Source organism: Carcharodon carcharias (assembly GCF_017639515.1).
Source record: "Carcharodon carcharias isolate sCarCar2 chromosome 39 unlocalized genomic scaffold, sCarCar2.pri SUPER_39_unloc_9, whole genome shotgun sequence".
Classification (NCBI taxonomy): domain Eukaryota; kingdom Metazoa; phylum Chordata; class Chondrichthyes; order Lamniformes; family Lamnidae; genus Carcharodon; species Carcharodon carcharias.
In genome coordinates, this window is record NW_024470848.1 from 63,416 (window position 1) to 85,000 (window position 21,585).

Consider the following 21,585-nt stretch of genomic DNA (forward strand, 5'->3'; position numbering starts at 1 on the left):
CCCCCCCCCCCCCCCCCCCCCCCCCCCCCCCCCCCCCCCCCCCCCCCCCCCCCCCCCCCCCCCCCCCCCCCCCCCCCCCCCCCCCCCCCCCCCCCCCCCCCCCCCCCCCCCCCCCCCCCCCCCCCCCCCCCCCCCCCCCCCCCCCCCCCCCCCCCCCCCCCCCCCCCCCCCCCCCCCCCCCCCCCCCCCCCCCCCCCCCCCCCCCCCCCCCCCCCCCCCCCCCCCCCCCCCCCCCCCCCCCCCCCCCCCCCCCCCCCCCCCCCCCCCCCCCCCCCCCCCCCCCCCCCCCCCCCCCCCCCCCCCCCCCCCCCCCCCCCCCCCCCCCCCCCCCCCCCCCCCCCCCCCCCCCCCCCCCCCCCCCCCCCCCCCCCCCCCCCCCCCCCCCCCCCCCCCCCCCCCCCCCCCCCCCCCCCCCCCCCCCCCCCCCCCCCCCCCCCCCCCCCCCCCCCCCCCCCCCCCCCCCCCCCCCCCCCCCCCCCCCCCCCCCCCCCCCCCCCCCCCCCCCCCCCCCCCCCCCCCCCCCCCCCCCCCCCCCCCCCCCCCCCCCCCCCCCCCCCCCCCCCCCCCCCCCCCCCCCCCCCCCCCCCCCCCCCCCCCCCCCCCCCCCCCCCCCCCCCCCCCCCCCCCCCCCCCCCCCCCCCCCCCCCCCCCCCCCCCCCCCCCCCCCCCCCCCCCCCCCCCCCCCCCCCCCCCCCCCCCCCCCCCCCCCCCCCCCCCCCCCCCCCCCCCCCCCCCCCCCCCCCCCCCCCCCCCCCCCCCCCCCCCCCCCCCCCCCCCCCCCCCCCCCCCCCCCCCCCCCCCCCCCCCCACCCCCCCCCCCCCCCCCCCCCCCCCCCCCCCCCCCCCCCCCCCCCCCCCCCCCCCCCCCCCCCCCCCCCCCCCCCCCCCCCCCCCCCCCCCCCCCCCCCCCCCCCCCCCCCCCCCCCCCCCCCCCCCCCCCCCCCCCCCCCCCCCCCCCCCCCCCCCCCCCCCCCCCCCCCCCCCCCCCCCCCCCCCCCCCCCCCCCCCCACCCCCCCCCCCCCCCCCCCCCCCCCCCCCCCCCCCCCCCCCCCCCCCCCCCCCCCCCCCCCCCCCCCCCCCCCCCCCCCCCCCCCCCCCCCCCCCCCCCCCCCCCCCCCCCCCCCCCCCCCCCCCCCCCCCCCCCCCCCCCCCCCCCCCCCCCCCCCCCGGAGACTCCCTTAAATATTAACCCCCCCCCCCCCCCAACCTGTAAATATTAACACCCCCCCGGAGACCCCCTGTAAATAACCCCCCCCCCCCCCCCCCCCCCCCCCCCCCCCCCCCCCCCGGAGACACCCTGTAAATATTAACACACCCCCGGAGACCCCCCGTAAATATTAACCCCCCCCCCCCCCCCCCCCCCCCCCCCCCCCCCCCCCCCCCCCCCCTGTAAATATTAACACTCTGCTGGAGACACCATGTAAATATTAACACTCTCGCGTAGACCCCCTTTAAATATTAACACACTCCCGGGGACTCCCTGTAAATATTAACGCACTCCCGGGGACCCCCTGCAAATATTAATACACTCCCGGAGACACCCTGTAAATATTAACACACTCCCGGGGACCCCCTGTAAATATTAACACACTCCCGGGGAGTCTCTGTAAATATTAACACACTCCCGGGGACCCCCTGTAAATATTAACACTCTCCCGGAGACACACTGTAAATATTAACACACTCCCGGGGAGACTTGGTAAATATTAACACACTCCCGGGGAGTCCCTGTAAATATTAACGCACTCCCGGGGAGACTTTGTAAATATTAACACACTCCCGGGGAGTCTCTGTCAATATTAACGCACTCCCGGGGATCCCCTGTAAATATTAACACACTTCCGGGTACACCCTGTAAATATTAACACACTCCCGGAGACACCCTCTAAATATTAACACACTCCCGGGGACCCCCTGTAAATATTAACACACTCCCGGGGACCCCCTGTAAATATTAACACTCTCCCGGGGAGACTTTGTAAATATTAACACCCTCCCGGGGAGTCCCTGTAAATATTAACGCACTCCCGGGGACCCCCTGTAAATATTAACACACTCCCGGAGACACCCTGTAAATATTAACACACTCCCGGAGACTCCCTTTAAATATTAACACACTCTCGGGGACAACCTGTAAATATTAACACACTCCCGGAGACACCCTGTAAATATTAACACTCTTCCGGGGACCCCCTCTAAATATTAACACACTCCCGAGGACCCCTGTAACTATTAACACACTCCCGGGCCCCCCTGTAAATATTAACACTCTCCCGGAGACACACTGTAAATATTAACACACTCCCGGGGAGTCTTTGTAAATATTAACACACTCCCGGGGAGTCCCTGTCAATATTAACGCACTCCCGGGGACCCCCTGTAAATATTAACACACTCCCGGGTACACCCTGTAAATATTAACACAGTCCCGGAGACACCCTGTAAATATTAACACACTCCCGGGGACCCCCTGTAAATATTAACACACACCCGGGTACACCCTGTAAATATTAACACACTCCCGGAGACACCCTGTAAATATTAACACACTCCCGGAGACACCCTCTAAATATTAACACACTCCCGGGGACCCCCTGTAAATATTAACACACTCCCGGGGACCCCCTGTAAAATATTAACACACTCCCGGGTACACCCTGTAAATATTAACACTCACCCGGGGAGACTTTGTAAATATTAACACACTCCCGGAGACACCCTGTAAATATTAACACACTCCAGGGGACACCCTGTAAATATTAACACACTCCCGGAGAAACCCTTTAAATATTAACACACTCCCGTAGACAGCATGTAAATATTAGCACACTCCCGGAGACAACCTGTAAATGTTAACACACTCCCGGAAACACCATGTAAATATTAGCACACTCCCGGAGACACCCTGTAAATATTAACACACTCCCGGAGACCCCGGGTAAATATTAACACACTCCCGGAGACCCTTCGTAAATATTAACACACTCCCGGAGACCCTTCGTAAATATTAACACAATCCCGGGGACCCGCTGTAAATATTAACACTCTCCCGGAGACACCCTGTAAATATTAACACTCTCGCGGAGACCCCCTTTAAATATAACACACTCCCGGGGACTCCCTGTAAATATTAACACTCTCCCGGAGACACCCTGTAAATATTAACACTCTCGCGGAGACCCCCTTTAAATATAACACACTCCCGGGGACTCCCTGTAAATATTAACACACTCCCGGGGACCCCCTGTAAATATTAACACATTCCCGGAGACACCCTGTAAATATTAACACACTCCCGGGGACCCCCTGTAAATATTAACACACTCCCGAGGACCCGCTGTAAATATTAACACACTCCCGGGGACCCCCTGTAAATATTAACACTCTCCCGGAGACACCCTGTAAATATTAACGCACTCCCGGGGAGACTTTGTAAATATTAACACACTCCCGGGGAGTCCCTGTCAATGTTAACGCACTCCCGGGGACCCCCTGTAAATATTAACACACTCCCAGGTACACCCTGTAAATATTAACACAGTCCCGGAGACACCCTGTAAATAGTAACACACTCCCGGGGACCCCCTGTAAAAATTAATGCACTCACGGGGACACCTTGTAAATATTAACACACTCCCGGGGACCCCCTGTAAATATTAACACACTCCCGGGGACCCCCTGTAAATATTAACACACTCCCGGGGACACCCTGTAAATATTAACACACTCCCGGGGACCCCCTTTAAATATTAACACACTCCCGGGGATTTCCTGTAAATATTAACACACTCCCGGGGAGACTTTGTAAATATTAACACACTCCCGGGGAGTCCCTGTCAATGTTAACGCACTCCCGGGGACACCATGTAAATATTAACACACTCCCGGGGACCCCCTGTAAATATTAACACGCTCCCGGGGACACCCTGTAAATATAAACACACTCCCGGGGACCCCCTGTCAATATTAACACAATCCCGGGGACCCCCTGTGAATATTTACACACTCCCGGGGACACCCTGTAAATATTAACACACTCCCGGGGAGCCCCTGTAAATATTAACACACTCCCGTGAACCCCTGTAAATATTAACACACTCCCGGGGACTCCCTGTAAATATTAACACACTTCTGGGGACCCCTGTAAATATTAACATTCTCCTGGAGACACCCTGTAAATATTAACACACTCCCGGGGCCACCCTGTAAATATTAACAAACTCCCGGGGAACCCCTGTAAATACTAACACACTCCCGGGGACCCCCTGTAAATATTAACACTCTCCCGGAGACACCCTGTTAACATTAACACACTCCCGGGGAGACTTTGTAAATATTAACACACTCCCGGGGAGTCCCTGTAAATATTAACAAAATCCTGGGACACCCTGTAAATATTAACACAATCCTGGGACACCCTGTAAATATTAACACACTCCCGGGGACACCCTGTAAAAATTAACGCACTCCCGAGGACCCCCTGTAAATATTAACACACTCCCGGAGACACCCTGTAAATATTAACACATTCCCGGGGACACCCTGTAAATATTAACACACGCCCGGAGACACGCTGTAAATATGAACACACTCCCGGGGCCCCCCTGTAAATATTAACACACTCCCGGAGACACCCTGTAAATATTAACACACTCCCGGAGACTCCCTTTAAATATTAACACACTCTCGGGGACAACCTGTAAATATTAACACACTCCCGGAGACAACCTGTAAATGTTAACACACTCCCGGAAACACCATGTAAATATTAGCACACTCCCGGAGACACCCTGTAAATATTAACACACTCCCGGAGACCCCGGGTAAATATTAACACACTCCCGGAGACCCTTCGTAAATATTAACACAATCCCGGGGACCCGCTGTAAATATTAACACTCTCCCGGAGACACCCTGTAAATATTAACACTCTCGCGGAGACCCCCTTTAAATATAACACACTCCCGGGGACTCCCTGTAAATATTAACACACTCCCGGGGACCCCCTGTAAATATTAACACATTCCCGGAGACACCCTGTAAATATTAACACACTCCCGGGGACCCCCTGTAAATATTAACACACTCCCGAGGACCCGCTGTAACTATTAACACACTCCCGGGGACCCCCTGTAAATATTAACACTCTCCCGGAGACACACTGTAAATATTAACACACTCCCGGGGAGTCTTTTTAAATATTAACACACTCCCGGGGAGTCCCTGTAAATATTAACGCACTCCCGGGGAGACTTTGTAAATATTAACACACTCCCGGGGAGTCTCTGTCAATATTAACGCACTCCCGGGGATCCCCTGTAAATATTAACACACTTCCGGGTACACCCTGTAAATATTAACACACTCCCGGAGACACCCTCTAAATATTAACACACTCCCGGGGACCCCCTGTAAATATTAACACACTCCCGGGGACCCCCTGTAAATATTAACACTCTCCCGGGGAGACTTTGTAAATATTAACACCCTCCCGGGGAGTCCCTGTAAATATTAACACACTCCCGGGACACCGTGTAAATATTAACACACTCCCGGGGACCCCCTGTTAATATTAACACACTCCCGGAGACACCCTGTAAATATTAACACATTCACGGGGACCCCCTGTAAATATTAACACACGCCCGGAGACATGCTGTAAATATCAACACCTCCCGGGGACCCCCTGTAAATATTAACAAACTCCCGGAGACACCCTGTAAATATTAACACACTCCTGGGGACACCCTGTAAATATTAACACACTCCCGGAGACACCCTTTAAATATTAACACACTCCCGTAGACACCATGTAAATATTAGCACACTCCCGGAGACACCCTGTAAATATTCACGCACTCCCAGAGACACCTTGTAAATATTAACACACTCCCGGAGACTCCCTGTAAATATTAACACACTCCCGGAGACACCCTGTAAATATTAACACACTCCCGGAGACACCCGGTAAATATTAGCACACTCCCGGAGACACCCTGTAAATATTAACACACACCCGGAGACCTTCTGTAAATATTAACATCTTCCCGGAGATTATCTGTAAATATTGACACTCTCCTGGGGACACCCTGTAAAAATTAACACTCTCCCGGGGACACCCTGTAAAAATTAACACACTCCCGCGTACACCCTGTAAATATTAACACACTGCCGGAGACATTTTGTAAATATTAACACACTACCGGAGACACCCTGTAAATATTAACACACTCCCGGTGACACCCTGTAAATATTAACACACTCCCAGTGACACCCTGTAAATATTAACAAACTCCCGGGGACACCCTGTAAATATTAACACACTCCCGGTGACACCCTGTAAATATTAACACACTCCCGGTGACACCCTGTAAATATTAACACACCCCCGGGGACACCCTGTAAATATTAACACATTCCCGGAGACCTCCTGTAAATATTAACACTCTCCCGGAGACACCCTGTTAACATTAACACACTCCCGGGGAGACTTTGTAAATATTAACACACTCCCGGGGAGTCCCTGTAAATATTAACAAAATCCTGGGACACCCTGTAAATATTAACACAATCCTGGGACACCCTGTAAATATTAACACACTCCCGGGGACACCCTGTAAAAATTAACGCACTCCCGAGGACCCCCTGTAAATATTAACACACTCCCGGAGACACCCTGTAAATATTAACACATTCCCGGGGACACCCTGTAAATATTAACACACGCCCGGAGACACGCTGTAAATATGAACACACTCCCGGGGCCCCCCTGTAAATATTAACACACTCCCGGAGACACCCTGTAAATATTAACACACTCCCGGAGACTCCCTTTAAATATTAACACACTCTCGGGGACAACCTGTAAATATTAACACACTCCCGGAGACAACCTGTAAATGTTAACACACTCCCGGAAACACCATGTAAATATTAGCACACTCCCGGAGACACCCTGTAAATATTAACACACTCCCGGAGACCCCGGGTAAATATTAACACACTCCCGGAGACCCTTCGTAAATATTAACACAATCCCGGGGACCCGCTGTAAATATTAACACTCTCCCGGAGACACCCTGTAAATATTAACACTCTCGCGGAGACCCCCTTTAAATATAACACACTCCCGGGGACTCCCTGTAAATATTAACACACTCCCGGGGACCCCCTGTAAATATTAACACCTTCCCGGAGACACCCTGTAAATATTAACACACTCCCGGGGAGCCCCTGTAAATATTAACACACTCCCGAGGACCCGCTGTAACTATTAACACACTCCCGGGGACCCCCTGTAAATATTAACACTCTCCCGGAGACACACTGTAAATATTAACACACTCCCGGGGAGTCTTTTTAAATATTAACACACTCCCGGGGAGTCCCTGTAAATATTAACGCACTCCCGGGGAGACTTTGTAAATATTAACACACTCCCGGGGAGTCTCTGTCAATATTAACGCACTCCCGGGGATCCCCTGTAAATATTAACACACTACCGGGTACACCCTGTAAATATTAACACACTCCCGGAGACACCCTCTAAATATTAACACACTCCCGGGGACCCCCTGTAAATATTAACACACTCCCGGGGACCCCCTGTAAATATTAACACACTCCCGGGTACACCCTGTAAATATTAACACTCTCCCGGGGAGACTTTGTAAATATTAACACCCTCCCGGGGAGTCCCTGTAAATATTAACGCACTCCCGGGGACCCCCTGTAAATATTAACACACTCCCGGGACACCGTGTAAATATTAACACACTCCCGGGGACCCCCTGTTAATATTAACACACTCCCGGAGACACCCTGTAAATATTAACACATTCACGGGGACCCCCTGTAAATATTAACACACGCCCGGAGACATGCTGTAAATATCAACACCTCCCGGGGACCCCCTGTAAATATTAACAAACTCCCGGAGACACCCTATAAATATTAACACACTCCTGGGGACACCCTGTAAATATTAACACACTCCCGTAGACACCATGTAAATATTAGCACACTCCCGGAGACACCCTGTAAATATTCACGCACTCCCAGAGACACCTTGTAAATATTAACACACTCCCGGAGACTCCCTGTAAATATTAACACACTCCCGGAGACACCCTGTAAATATTAACACACTCCCGGAGACACCCGGTAAATATTAGCACACTCCCGGAGACACCATGTAAATATTAACACACACCCGGAGACCTTCTGTAAATATTAACATCTTCCCGGAGATTATCTGTAAATATTGACACTCTCCTGGGGACACCCTGTAAAAATTAACACTCTCCCAGGGACACCCTGTAAATATTAACACACTCCCGGTGACACCCTGTAAATATTAACACACTCCCAGTGACACCCTGTAAATATTAACAAACTCCCGGGGACACCCTGTAAATATTAACACACTCCCGGTGACACCCTGTAAATATTAACACACTCCCGGTGACACCCTGTAAATATTAACACACCCCCGGGGACACCCTGTAAATATTAACACAATCCCGGAGACCTCCTGTAAATATTAACACACTCCCGGAGACACCCTGTAAATATTAACACACTCCCGGAGACCCCCATTAATATTAACACACTCTCGGGGACGTCCTGTATATATTAACACACTCCCGGAGACCCCCTGTAAATTTTAACACATTCCCGGAGACCCTTCGTAAATATTAACACACTCACGGGGACCCCCTGTAAATATTAACACACCCCCGGATACACTTCGTAAATATTAACACATCCCGGGGACCCGCTGTAAATATTAACACTCTCCCGGAGACACCCTGTAAATATTAACACTCTCGCAGAGACCGCCTTTAAATATTAACACACTCCCGGGGACTCCCTGTAAATATTAACACACCCCGGGGACCCCCTGTAAATATTAACACATTCCCGGAGACACCCTGTAAATATTAACACACTTCCGGGGACCCCCTCTAAATATTAACACACTCCCGAGGACCCCTGTAACTATTAACACACTCCCGGGCCCCCCTGTAAATATTAACACTCTCCCGGAGACACACTGTAAATATTAACACACTCCCGGGGAGTCCCTGTCAATATTAACGCACTCCCGGGGACCCCCTGTAAATATTAACACACTCCCGGGTACACCCTGTAAATATTAACAGAGTCCCGGAGACACCCTGTAAATATTAACACACTCCCGGGGACCCCCTGTAAATATTAACACACACCCGGGTACACCCTGTAAATATTAACACACTCCCGGAGACTCCCTTTAAATATTAACACACTCTCGGGGACAACCTGTAAATATTAACACACTCCCGGAGACAACCTGTAAATGTTAACACACTCCCGGAAACACCATGTAAATATTAGCACACTCCCGGAGACACCCTGTAAATATTAACACACTCCCGGAGACCCCGGGTAAATATTAACACACTCCCGGAGACCCTTCGTAAATATTAACACAATCCCGGGGACCCGCTGTAAATATTAACACTCTCCCGGAGACACCCTGTAAATATTAACACTCTCGCGGAGACCCCCTTTAAATATAACACACTCCCGGGGACTCCCTGTAAATATTAACACACTCCCGGAGACACCCTCTAAATATTAACACACTCCCGGGGACCCCCTGTAAATATTAACACACTCCCGGGGACCCCCTGTAAATATTAACACACTCCCGGGTACACCCTGTAAATATTAACACTCACCCGGGGAGACTTTGTAAATATTAACACACTCCCGGAGACACCCTGTAAATATTAACACACTCCAGGGGACACCCTGTAAATATTAACACACTCCCGGAGAAACCCTTTAAATATTAACACACTCCCGTAGACAGCATGTAAATATTAGCACACTCCCGGAAACACCCTGTAAATATTAACACACTCCCAGAGACACCTTGTAAGTATTAACACACTCCCGGAGACTCCCTGTAAATATTAACACACTCCCGGAGACACCCTGTAAATATTAACACACTCCCGGAGACACTCGGTAAATATTAGCACGCTCCCGGAGACACCCTGTAAATATTAACACACACCCGGAGACCCCCTGTAAATATTAACACACTCCCGGAGATTATCTGTAAATATTAACACTCTCCCGGAGACCCTCTGTAAATATTAACACACTCTCGGGGACACCCTGCAAATATTAACACACTCCCGGGTACACCCTGTAAATATTAACACACCCCCAGAGACCCCGTGTAAATATTAACACTCTCCCGGGGACACCCTGTAAAAATTAACACACTCCCGCGTACACCCTGTAAATATTAACACACGGCCGGAGACATCTTGTAAATATTAACGCACAACCGGAGACACCATGTAAATATTAACACACTCCCGGTGACACCCTGTAAATATTAACACACTCCCGGTGACACCCTGTAAATATTAACACACTCCCGGGGACACCCTGTAAATATTAACACACTCCCGGTGACACCCTGTAAATATTAACACACTCCCGGGGACACCCTGTAAATTTTAACACACTCCCGGTGACACCCTGTAAATATTAACACACTCCCGGGGACACCCTGTAAATATTAACACATTCCCGGAGACCTCCTGTAAATATTAACACACTCCCGGAGACACCCTGTAAATATTAACACACTCCCGGAGACCCCCATCAATATTAACACACTCTCGGGGACCTCCTGTATATATTAACACACTCCCGGGGACCCCATGTAGATATTAACACACTACCGGGGACCCCCTGTAAATATTAACACACTCCCGGAGACCCCTTGTAAATTTTAACACACTCCCGGAGACCCTTCGTAAATATTAACACACTCACGGGGACCCCCTGTAAATATTAACACACTCCCGGATACCTTTCGTAAATATTAACAGAATCCCGGGGACCCGCTGTAAATATTAACACTCTCCCGGACACACCCTGTAAATATTAACACTCTCGCGGAGACCGCCTTTAAATATTAACATACTCCCGTGGACTCCCTGTAAATATTAACACACTCCCGGGTACCCCCTGTTAATATTAACACACTCCCGGAGACACCCTATAAATATTAACACACTTCCGGGGACCCCCTCTAAATATTAACACACTCCCGAGGACCCCTGTAACTATTAACACACTCCCGGGCCCACCTGTAAATATTAACACACTCCCGGGGACCCCCTGTAAATATTAACACACACCCGGGTACACCCTGTAAATATTAACACACCCCCGGAGACACCCTGTAAATATTAACACACTCCCGGAGACACCCTGTAAATATTAACACACTCCCGGAGACACCCTCTAAATATTAACACACTCCCGGGGACCCCCTGTAAATATTAACACACTCCCGGGGACCCCCTATAAATATTAACACACTCCCGGGTACACCCTGTAAATATTAACACTCACCCGGGGAGACTTTGTAAATATTAACACACTCCCGGAGACACCCTGTAAATATTAACACACTCCAGGGGACACCCTGTAAATATTAACACACTCCCGGAGACACCCTTTAAATATTAACACACTCCCGTAGACAGCATGTAAATATTAGCACACTCCCGGAAACACCCTGTAAATATTAACACACTCCCAGAGACACCTTGTAAATATTAACACACTCCCGGAGACTCCCTGTAAATATTAACACACTCCCGGAGACACCCTGTAAATATTAACACACTCCCGGAGACACTCGGTAAATATTAGCACGCTCCCGGAGACACCCTGTAAATATTAACACACACCCGGAGACCCCCTGTAAATATTAACACACTCCCGGAGGTTATCTGTAAATATTGACACTCTCCTGGGGACACCCTGTAAAAATTAACACACTCCCGGTGACACCCTGCAAATATTAACACACTCCCGGGTATACCCTGTAAATATTAACACACCCCCAGAGACCCCGTGTAAATATTAACACTCTCCCGGGGACACCCTGTAAAAATTAACACACTCCCGCGTACACCCTGTAAATATTAACACACTGCCGGAGACATCTTGTAAATATTAACGCACAACCGGAGACACCATGTAAATATTAACACACTCCCGGTGACACCCTGTAAATATTAACACACTCCCGGTGACACCCTGTAAATATTAACACACTCCCGGGGACACCCTGTAAATATTAACACACTCCCGGGGACACCCTGTAAATTTTAACACACTCCCGGTGACACCCTGTAAATATTAACACACTCCCGGGGACACCCTGTAAATATTAACACATTCCCGGAGACCTCCTGTAAATATTAACACACTCCCGGAGACACCCTGTAAATATTAACACACTCCCGGAGACCCCCATCAATATTAACACACTCTCGGGGACCTCCTGTATATATTAACACACTCCCGGGGACCCCATGTAGATATTAACACACTACCGGGGACCCCCTGTAAATATTAACACACTCCCGGAGACCCCTTGTAAATTTTAACACACTCCCGGAGACCCTTCGTAAATATTAACACACTCACGGGGACCCCCTGTAAATATTAACACACTCCCGGATACCTTTCGTAAATATTAACAGAATCCCGGGGACCCGCTGTAAATATTAAAACTCTCCCGGACACACCCTGTAAATATTAACACTCTCGCGGAGACCGCCTTTAAATATTAACATACTCCCGTGGACTCCCTGTAAATATTAACACACTCCCGGGACCCCCTGTAAATATTAACACATTCCAGGAGACACCCTGTAAATATTAAGACACTCCAGGGGACCCCCTGTAAATATTAACACACTCCCTAGGAGCCGCTGTAACTATTAACACACTCCCGGGGACCCCCTGTAAATATTAACACTCTCCCGAGAAACACTGTAAATATTAACACACTCCCGGGGAGTCTTTGTAAATATTAACACACTCCCGGGGAGTCCTTGTAAATATCAACGCACTCCCGGGGAGACTTTGTAAATATTAACACACTCCCGGGGAGTCCCTGTCAATATTAACACACTCCCGGGGACCCCCTGTAAATATTAAACACTCCCGGGTACACCCTGTAAATATTAACACACTCCCGGAGACACCCTGTAAATATTAACACACTCCCGGAGACAACCTGTAAATATTAACACACTCCCGGGGACCCCCTGTAAATATTAACACACTCCCGGAGACAACCTGTAAATATTAACACACTCCCGGGGACACCCTGTAAATATTAACGCACTCCCGGGGACAACCTGTAAATATTAACACAATCCCGGAGACACCCTGTAAATATTAACACACTCCCGGAGACACCCTGTAAATATTAACACACTCCCGGAGACCCCCTGTAAATATTAACACACTCCTGGAGATTATCTGTAAATATTGACACTCTCCTGGGGACACCCTGTAAAAATTAACTTACTCCCGGTGACACCCTGCAAATATTAACACACTGCCGGGTACACCCTGTAAATATTAACACACCCCCAGAGACCCCGTGTAAATATTAACACTCTCCCGGGGACACCCTGTAAAAATTAACACACTCCCGCATACACCCTGTAAATATTAACACACTGCCGGAGACATCTTGTAAATATTAACAAACTCCCGGGGACACCCTGTAAATATTAACACACTGCCGGAGACATCTTGTAAATATTAACAAACTCCCGGGGACACCCTGTAAATTTTAACACACTCCCGGTGACACCCTGTAAGTATTAACACACTCCCGGGGACACCCTGTAAATATTAACACATTCCCGGAGACCTCCTGTAAATATTAACACACTCCCGGAGACACCCTGTAAATATTAACACACTCCCGGAGACCCCCATCAATATTAACACACTCTCGGGGACCTCCTGTATATATTAACACACTCCCGGGGACCCCATGTAGATATTAACACACTACCGGGGACCCCCTGTAAATATTAACACACTCCCGGAGACCCCTTGTAAATTTTAACACACTCCCGGAGACCCTTCGTAAATATTAACACACTCACGGGGACCCCCTGTAAATATTAACACACTCCCGGATACCTTTCGTAAATATTAACAGAATCCCGGGGACCCGCTGTAAATATTAAAACTCTCCCGGACACACCCTGTAAATATTAACACTCTCGCGGAGACCGCCTTTAAATATTAACATACTCCCGTGGACTCCCTGTAAATATTAACACACTCCCGGGACCCCCTGTAAATATTAACACATTCCAGGAGACACCCTGTAAATATTAAGACACTCCAGGGGACCCCCTGTAAATATTAACACACTCCCTAGGAGCCGCTGTAACTATTAACACACTCCCGGGGACCCCCTGTAAATATTAACACTCTCCCGAGAAACACTGTAAATATTAACACACTCCCGGGGAGTCTTTGTAAATATTAACACACTCCCGGGGAGTCCTTGTAAATATCAACGCACTCCCGGGGAGACTTTGTAAATATTAACACACTCCCGGGGAGTCCCTGTCAATATTAACACACTCCCGGGGACCCCCTGTAAATATTAAACACTCCCGGGTACACCCTGTAAATATTAACACACTCCCGGAGACACCCTGTAAATATTAACACACTCCCGGAGACAACCTGTAAATATTAACACACTCCCGGGGACCCCCTGTAAATATTAACACACTCCCGGAGACAACCTGTAAATATTAACACACTCCCGGGGACACCCTGTAAATATTAACGCACTCCCGGGGACTTCCTGTAAATACTAAAACAATCCCGGAGACACCCTGTAAATATTAACACACACGCGGAGACCCCCTATAAATATTAACACACTCCCGGAGACCCCCTGTAAATATTAACACACTCCCGGAGATTATCTGTTAATATTAACACTCTCCTGGGGACCTCCTGTAAATATTAACTTACTCCCGGTGACACCCTGCAAATATTAACACACTGCCGGGTACACCCTGTAAATATTAACACACCCCCAGAGACCCCGTGTAAATATTAACACTCTCCCGGGGACACCCTGTAAAAATTAACACACTCCCGCATACACCCTGTAAATATTAACACACTGCCGGAGACATCTTGTAAATATTAACAAACTCCCGGGGACACCCTGTAAATATTAACACACTGCCGGAGACATCTTGTAAATATTAACAAACTCCCGGGGACACCCTGTAAATTTTAACACACTCCCGGTGACACCCTGTAAGTATTAACACACTCCCGGGGACACCCTGTAAATATTAACACATTCCCGGAGACCTCCTGTAAATATTAACACACTCCCGGAGACACCCTGTAAATATTAACACACTCCCGGAGACCCCCATCAATATTAACACACTCTCGGGGACCTCCTGTATATATTAACACACTCCCGGGGACCCCATGTAGATATTAACACACTACCGGGGACCCCCTGTAAATATTAACACACTCCCGGAGACCCCTTGTAAATTTTAACACACTCCCGGAGACCCTTCGTAAATATTAACACACTCACGGGGACCCCCTGTAAATATTAACACACTCCCGGATACCTTTCGTAAATATTAACAGAATCCCGGGGACCCGCTGTAAATATTAAAACTCTCCCGGACACACCCTGTAAATATTAACACTCTCGCGGAGACCGCCTTTAAATATTAACATACTCCCGTGGACTCCCTGTAAATATTAACACACTCCCGGGACCCCCTGTAAATATTAACACATTCCAGGAGACACCCTGTAAATATTAAGACACTCCAGGGGACCCCCTGTAAATATTAACACACTCCCTAGGAGCCGCTGTAACTATTAACACACTCCCGGGGACCCCCTGTAAATATTAACACTCTCCCGAGAAACACTGTAAATATTAACACACTCCCGGGGAGTCTTTGTAAATATTAACACACTCCCGGGGAGTCCTTGTAAATATCAACGCACTCCCGGGGAGACTTTGTAAATATTAACACACTCCCGGGGAGTCCCTGTCAATATTAACACACTCCCGGGGACCCCCTGTAAATATTAAACACTCCCGGGTACACCCTGTAAATATTAACACACTCCCGGAGACACCCTGTAAATATTAACACACTCCCGGAGACAACCTGTAAATATTAACACACTCCCGGGGACCCCCTGTAAATATTAACACACTCCCGGAGACAACCTGTAAATATTAACACACTCCCGGGGACACCCTGTAAATATTAACGCACTCCCGGGGACAACCTGTAAATATTAACACAATCCCGGAGACACCCTGTAAATATTAACACACTCCCGGAGACACCCTGTAAATATTAACACACTCCCGGAGACCCCCTGTAAATATTAACACACTCCTGGAGATTATCTGTAAATATTGACACTCTCCTGGGGACACCCTGTAAAAATTAACTTACTCCCGGTGACACCCTGCAAATATTAACACACTGCCGGGTACACCCTGTAAATATTAACACACCCCCAGAGACCCCGTGTAAATATTAACACTCTCCCGGGGACACCCTGTAAAAATTAACACACTCCCGCATACACCCTGTAAATATTAACACACTGCCGGAGACATCTTGTAAATATTAACAAACTCCCGGGGACACCCTGTAAATATTAACACACTCCCGGTGACACCCTGTAAATATTAACACACTCCCGGGGACACCCTGTGAATTTTAACACTCTCCCGGTGACACCCTGTAAATATTAACACACTCCCGGGGACACCCTGTAAATATTAACACATTCCCGGAGACCTCCTGTAAATATTAACACACTCCCGGAGACACCCTGTAAATATTAACACACTCCCGGAGACCCCCATCAATTTTAACACAATCTCGGAGACCTCCTGTCTATATTAACACACTCCCGGGGACCCCATGTAAATATTAACACACTCCCGGGGACCCCCTGTAAATATTAACACACTCCCGGAGACCCCCTGTAAATTTTAACACACTCCCGGAGACCCTTCGTAAATATTAACACACTCACGGGGACCCCTGTAAATATTAACACACTCCCGGATACCCTTCGTAAATATTAACACATCCCGGGGACCCGCTGTAAATATTAACACTCTCCCGGAGACACCCTGTAAATATTAACACTCTCGCGGAGACCCCCTTTAAATATTAACACACTCCCGGGGACTCCCTGTAAATATTAACACATTCCCGGGGACCCCCTGTAAATATTAACACATTCCCGGAGACACCCTGTAAATATTAACACACTTCCGGGGACCCCCTCTAAATATTAACACACTCCCGAGGACCCCCTGTAACTATTAACACACTCCCGGGCCCCCCTGTAAATATTAACACTCTCCCGGAGACACACTGTAAATATTAACACACTCCCGGGGAGTCTTTGTAAATATTAACACTCTCCCGGGGAGTCCCTGTAAATATTAACGCACTCCCGGGGAGACTTTGTAAATATTAACACACTCCCGGGGAGTCTCTGTCAATATTAACGCACTCCCGGGGACCCCCTGTAAATATTAACACACTCCCGGGTACACCCTGTAAATATTAACACACTCCCGGAGACACCCTCTAAATATTAACACACTCCCGGGGACCCCCTGTAAATATTAACACACTCCCGGGGACCCCCTGTAAATATTAACACACTCCCGGGTACACCCTCTAAATATTAACACTCACCCGGGGAGACTTTGTAAATATTAACACACTCCCAGGGAGTCCCTGTAAATATTAACGCACTCCCGGGGACCCCCTGCAAATATTAACACACTCCCGGGACACCCTGTAAATATTAACACACTCCCGGAGACACCCTGTAAATATTAACACATTCCCGGGCCCCCCTGTAAATATTAACACACGCCCGGAGACACCCTGTAAATATTAACACACTCCCGGAGACCCCCATCAATATTAACACACTCTCGGGGACCTCCTGTATATATTAACACACTCCCGGGGTCCCCATGTAAATATTAACACACTCCCGGGGACCCCCTGTAAATATTAATACACTCCCGGTGACCCTCTGTAAATTTTAACACACTCCCGGAGACGCTTCGTAAATATTAACACACTCACGGGGACCCCCTGTAAATATTAACACACTCCCGGATACCCTTCGTAAATATTAACACATCCCGGGGACCCGCTGTAAATATTAACACTCTCCCGGAGACACCCTGTAAATATTAACACTCTCGCGGAGACCCCCTTTAAATATTAACACACTCCCGGGGACTCCCTGTAAATATTAACACACTCCCGGGGACCCCCTGTAAATATTAACACATTCCCGGAGACATCCTGTAAATATTAACACACTTCCGGGGACCCCCTCTAAATATTAACACTCTCCCGAGGACCCTCTGTAACTATTAACACACTCCCGGGCCCCCCTGTAAATATTAACACTCGCCCGGAGACACACTGTAAATATTAACACACTCCCGGGGAGTCTTTGTAAATATTAACACACTCCCGGGGAGTCCCTGTAAATATTAACGCACTCCCGGGGAGAATTTGTAAATATTAACACACTCCCGGGGACCCCCTGTAAATATTAACACACTCCCGGGTACACCCTGTAAATATTAACACACTCCCGGAGACACCCTCTAAATATTAACACACTCCCGGGGACCCCCTGTAAATATTAACACACTCCCGGGGACCCCCTATAAATATTAACACACTCCCGGGTACACCCTGTAAATATTAACACACTCCCGGAGACACCCTCTAAATATTAACACACTCCCGGGGACCCCCTGTAAATATTAACACACTCCCGGGGACCCCCTATAAATATTAACACACTCCCGGGTACACCCTGTAAATATTAACACTCACCCGGGGAGACTTTGTAAATATTAACACACTCCCGGGGAGTCCCTGTAAATATTAACGCACTCCCGGGGACCCCCTGTAAATATTAACACACTCCCGGGACACCCTGTAAATATTAACACTCTCCCGGGGACCCCCTGTAAATATTAACACACGCCCGGAGACACGCTGTAAATATCAACACCTCCCGGGGACCCCCTTTAAATATTAACACACTCCCGGAGACACCCTGTAAATATTAACACACTCCAGGGGACACCCTGTAAATATTAACACACACCCAGAGACACCTTGTAAATATTAACACACTCCCGGAGACTCCCTGTAAATATTAACACACTCCCGGAGACCCCTTGTAAATTTTAACACACTCCCGGAGACCCTTCGTAAATATTAACACACTCACGGGGACCCCCTGAAAATATTAACACACTCCCGGATACCCTTCGTAAATATTAACACAATCCCGGGGACCCGCTGTAAATATTAACACTCTCCCGGAGACACCCTGTAAATATTAACACTCTCGAGGAGACCGCCTTTAAATATTAACATACTCCCGGGGACTCCCTGTAAATATTAACACACTCCCGGGGACCCCCTGTAAATATTAACACATTCCTGGAGACACCCTGTAAATATTAAGACACTCCCGGGGACCCCCTGTAAATATTAACACACTCCCGAGGACCCGCTGTAACTATTAACACACTCCCGGGGACCCCCTGTAAATATTAACACTCTCCCGGAGACACACTGTAAATATTAACACACTACCGGGGAGACTTTGTAAATATTAACACACTCCCGGGGATTCCCTGTAAATATTAACGCACTCCCGGGGATACTTTGTAAATATTAACACACTCCCGGGGAGTCCCTGTCAATATTAACGCACTCCCGGGGACCCCCTGTAAATATTAACACACTCCCGGGTACACCTTGTAAATAATAACACACTCCCGGAGGCACCCTGTAAATATTAACACACTCCCGGGGACCCCCTGTAAATATTAACACACTCCCGGGTACACCCTGTAAATATTAACACACTCCCGGAGACACCCTGTAAATATTAACACACTCCCGGAGTCACCCTGTAAAAATTAACACACTCCCGCGTACACCCTGTAAATATTAACACACTGCCGGAGACATCTTGTAAATATTAACACACTACCGGAGACACCATGTAAATATTAACACACTCCCGGTGACACCCTGTAAATATTAACACACTCCCGGTGACACCCTGTAAATATTAACACACTCCCGGGGACACCCTGTAAATATTAACACACTCCCGGTGACACCCTGTAAATATTAACACACTCCCGGGGACACCTTGTAAATTTTAACACACTCCCGGTGACACCCTGTACATATTAACACACTCCCGGGGACCCCCTGTAAATATTAACACACACTCACGGAGTCTGTGTAAACATTAACACTTTCCCGCGGACCCCCTGTAAGTATTAACACACCCCCGGGGTCTCTGCTGATGTGTCTCTGCCAGCCTCGCAATCTGTTGGCAAAGTCCGCATGGGGACAATATTATTGTTGTCTGTGCTATTACCATTTTTAATTTGTTTGTCCCAGAGCGCTAGCACCTCCCTTACCCCCACACCACCACATCATCAGCACCTTTTTGCGCCAGCAAGCTACATTATGAAGTACATGTAGAGACGTAGAATGAGAGAGAGAGTGCGAGAGAGAAACAGAGAGAGACACACAGAGAGAGACAGAGAGAGAGAGAGAGAGCCACAGAGAGACAGAGAGACAGAGAGAGAGAAGAGAGAGAGACAGAGAGAGACACACACACAGAGAGAGACAGAGAGAGAGACAGAGAGAGACAGAGAGAGAGAGAGACAGAAAGAGGGGCAGAGAGACAGAGAGGTAGAGAGTGAGCCAAGGGACAGACAGAGAGAGAGAGGCAGACAGAGGGGCAGAGTGGGAGAAAGAGAGAGAGACAGAGACAGAGTCAGAGAGAGGGGCAGAGAGAGAGATAGACAGACAGAGAGAGAGTGACAGAGAGAGTGACAGAGTGAGAAAGAGAGATGTGCAGAGATGGAGAGAGAGAGAGAAATGCAGAGTCAGAGAGAGACAGAAACAGGGAACGATAGGGATAGACAGCCGTAGCAGGGGATCGAAAGAGAGAGAGAGAAAAATTGAGAGACAGGTAGTGAGAGATGCGGGAGGGGAGAGACACAGGGATAGAGTGACAGAGAGATCGTACAAAAGGGAAACTGATTGGGAGGGAGAGACAGACTGAGAGAAAAGAGAGAGACAGAGAGGGAGAGAGATGAAGAGAGAGAGAGGGGGCAGAAGGACTAAGAACGTCAGAGGCAGGCAGGTAATGAGAAAGATAGAGAGATCGAGAGAGGTAGAGAGAAGGACAGAGAAAGTGACAGAGCGAGAATAACATGAACTCAGAGAGTGGAGTATGAGGGGTCAGTCCCCACGGGGAGACCCATCCCCCTCCCCCCAGCGAGGGGTCAGTCCCCACCGGGTCTCTCGGGGGTTGTGGGAAGGGTGTGGGGGTAAGTGATACTGATCAATGGGAAATATTTCTTGCTGTCCAGTACAGGGTGGGTCAGCTCTACATGATCAACAGGCACAGCGACCAGGAGAGTGGGGGAGCTGATGGTGTGGAAGTCATTACAAACCAGCCCCACACAGACCCACAGCACGGGGTGGGACAGTTCACCCAGAAAAACATCTACCTGAACAGGTAAATCCGGCTGGGAGGGGGGATTGAGAGCGGGACAG

The 21,585-nt window shown here is 49.7% G+C and overlaps 1 protein-coding gene across 1 annotated transcript in view; it reads left to right on the top strand.

The window, feature by feature from the left end:
* LOC121275007 (cytoplasmic phosphatidylinositol transfer protein 1-like) overlaps positions 1-21,585 on the top strand; it is an 80,529-nt gene that overhangs the window by 33,693 nt on the left and 25,251 nt on the right. Inside the window, exon 2 of the mRNA XM_041182400.1 lies at positions 21,399-21,547. Coding sequence (XP_041038334.1) covers positions 21,399-21,547 — 149 coding nt within the window. The remainder of the gene's footprint in view (positions 1-21,398; positions 21,548-21,585) is intronic.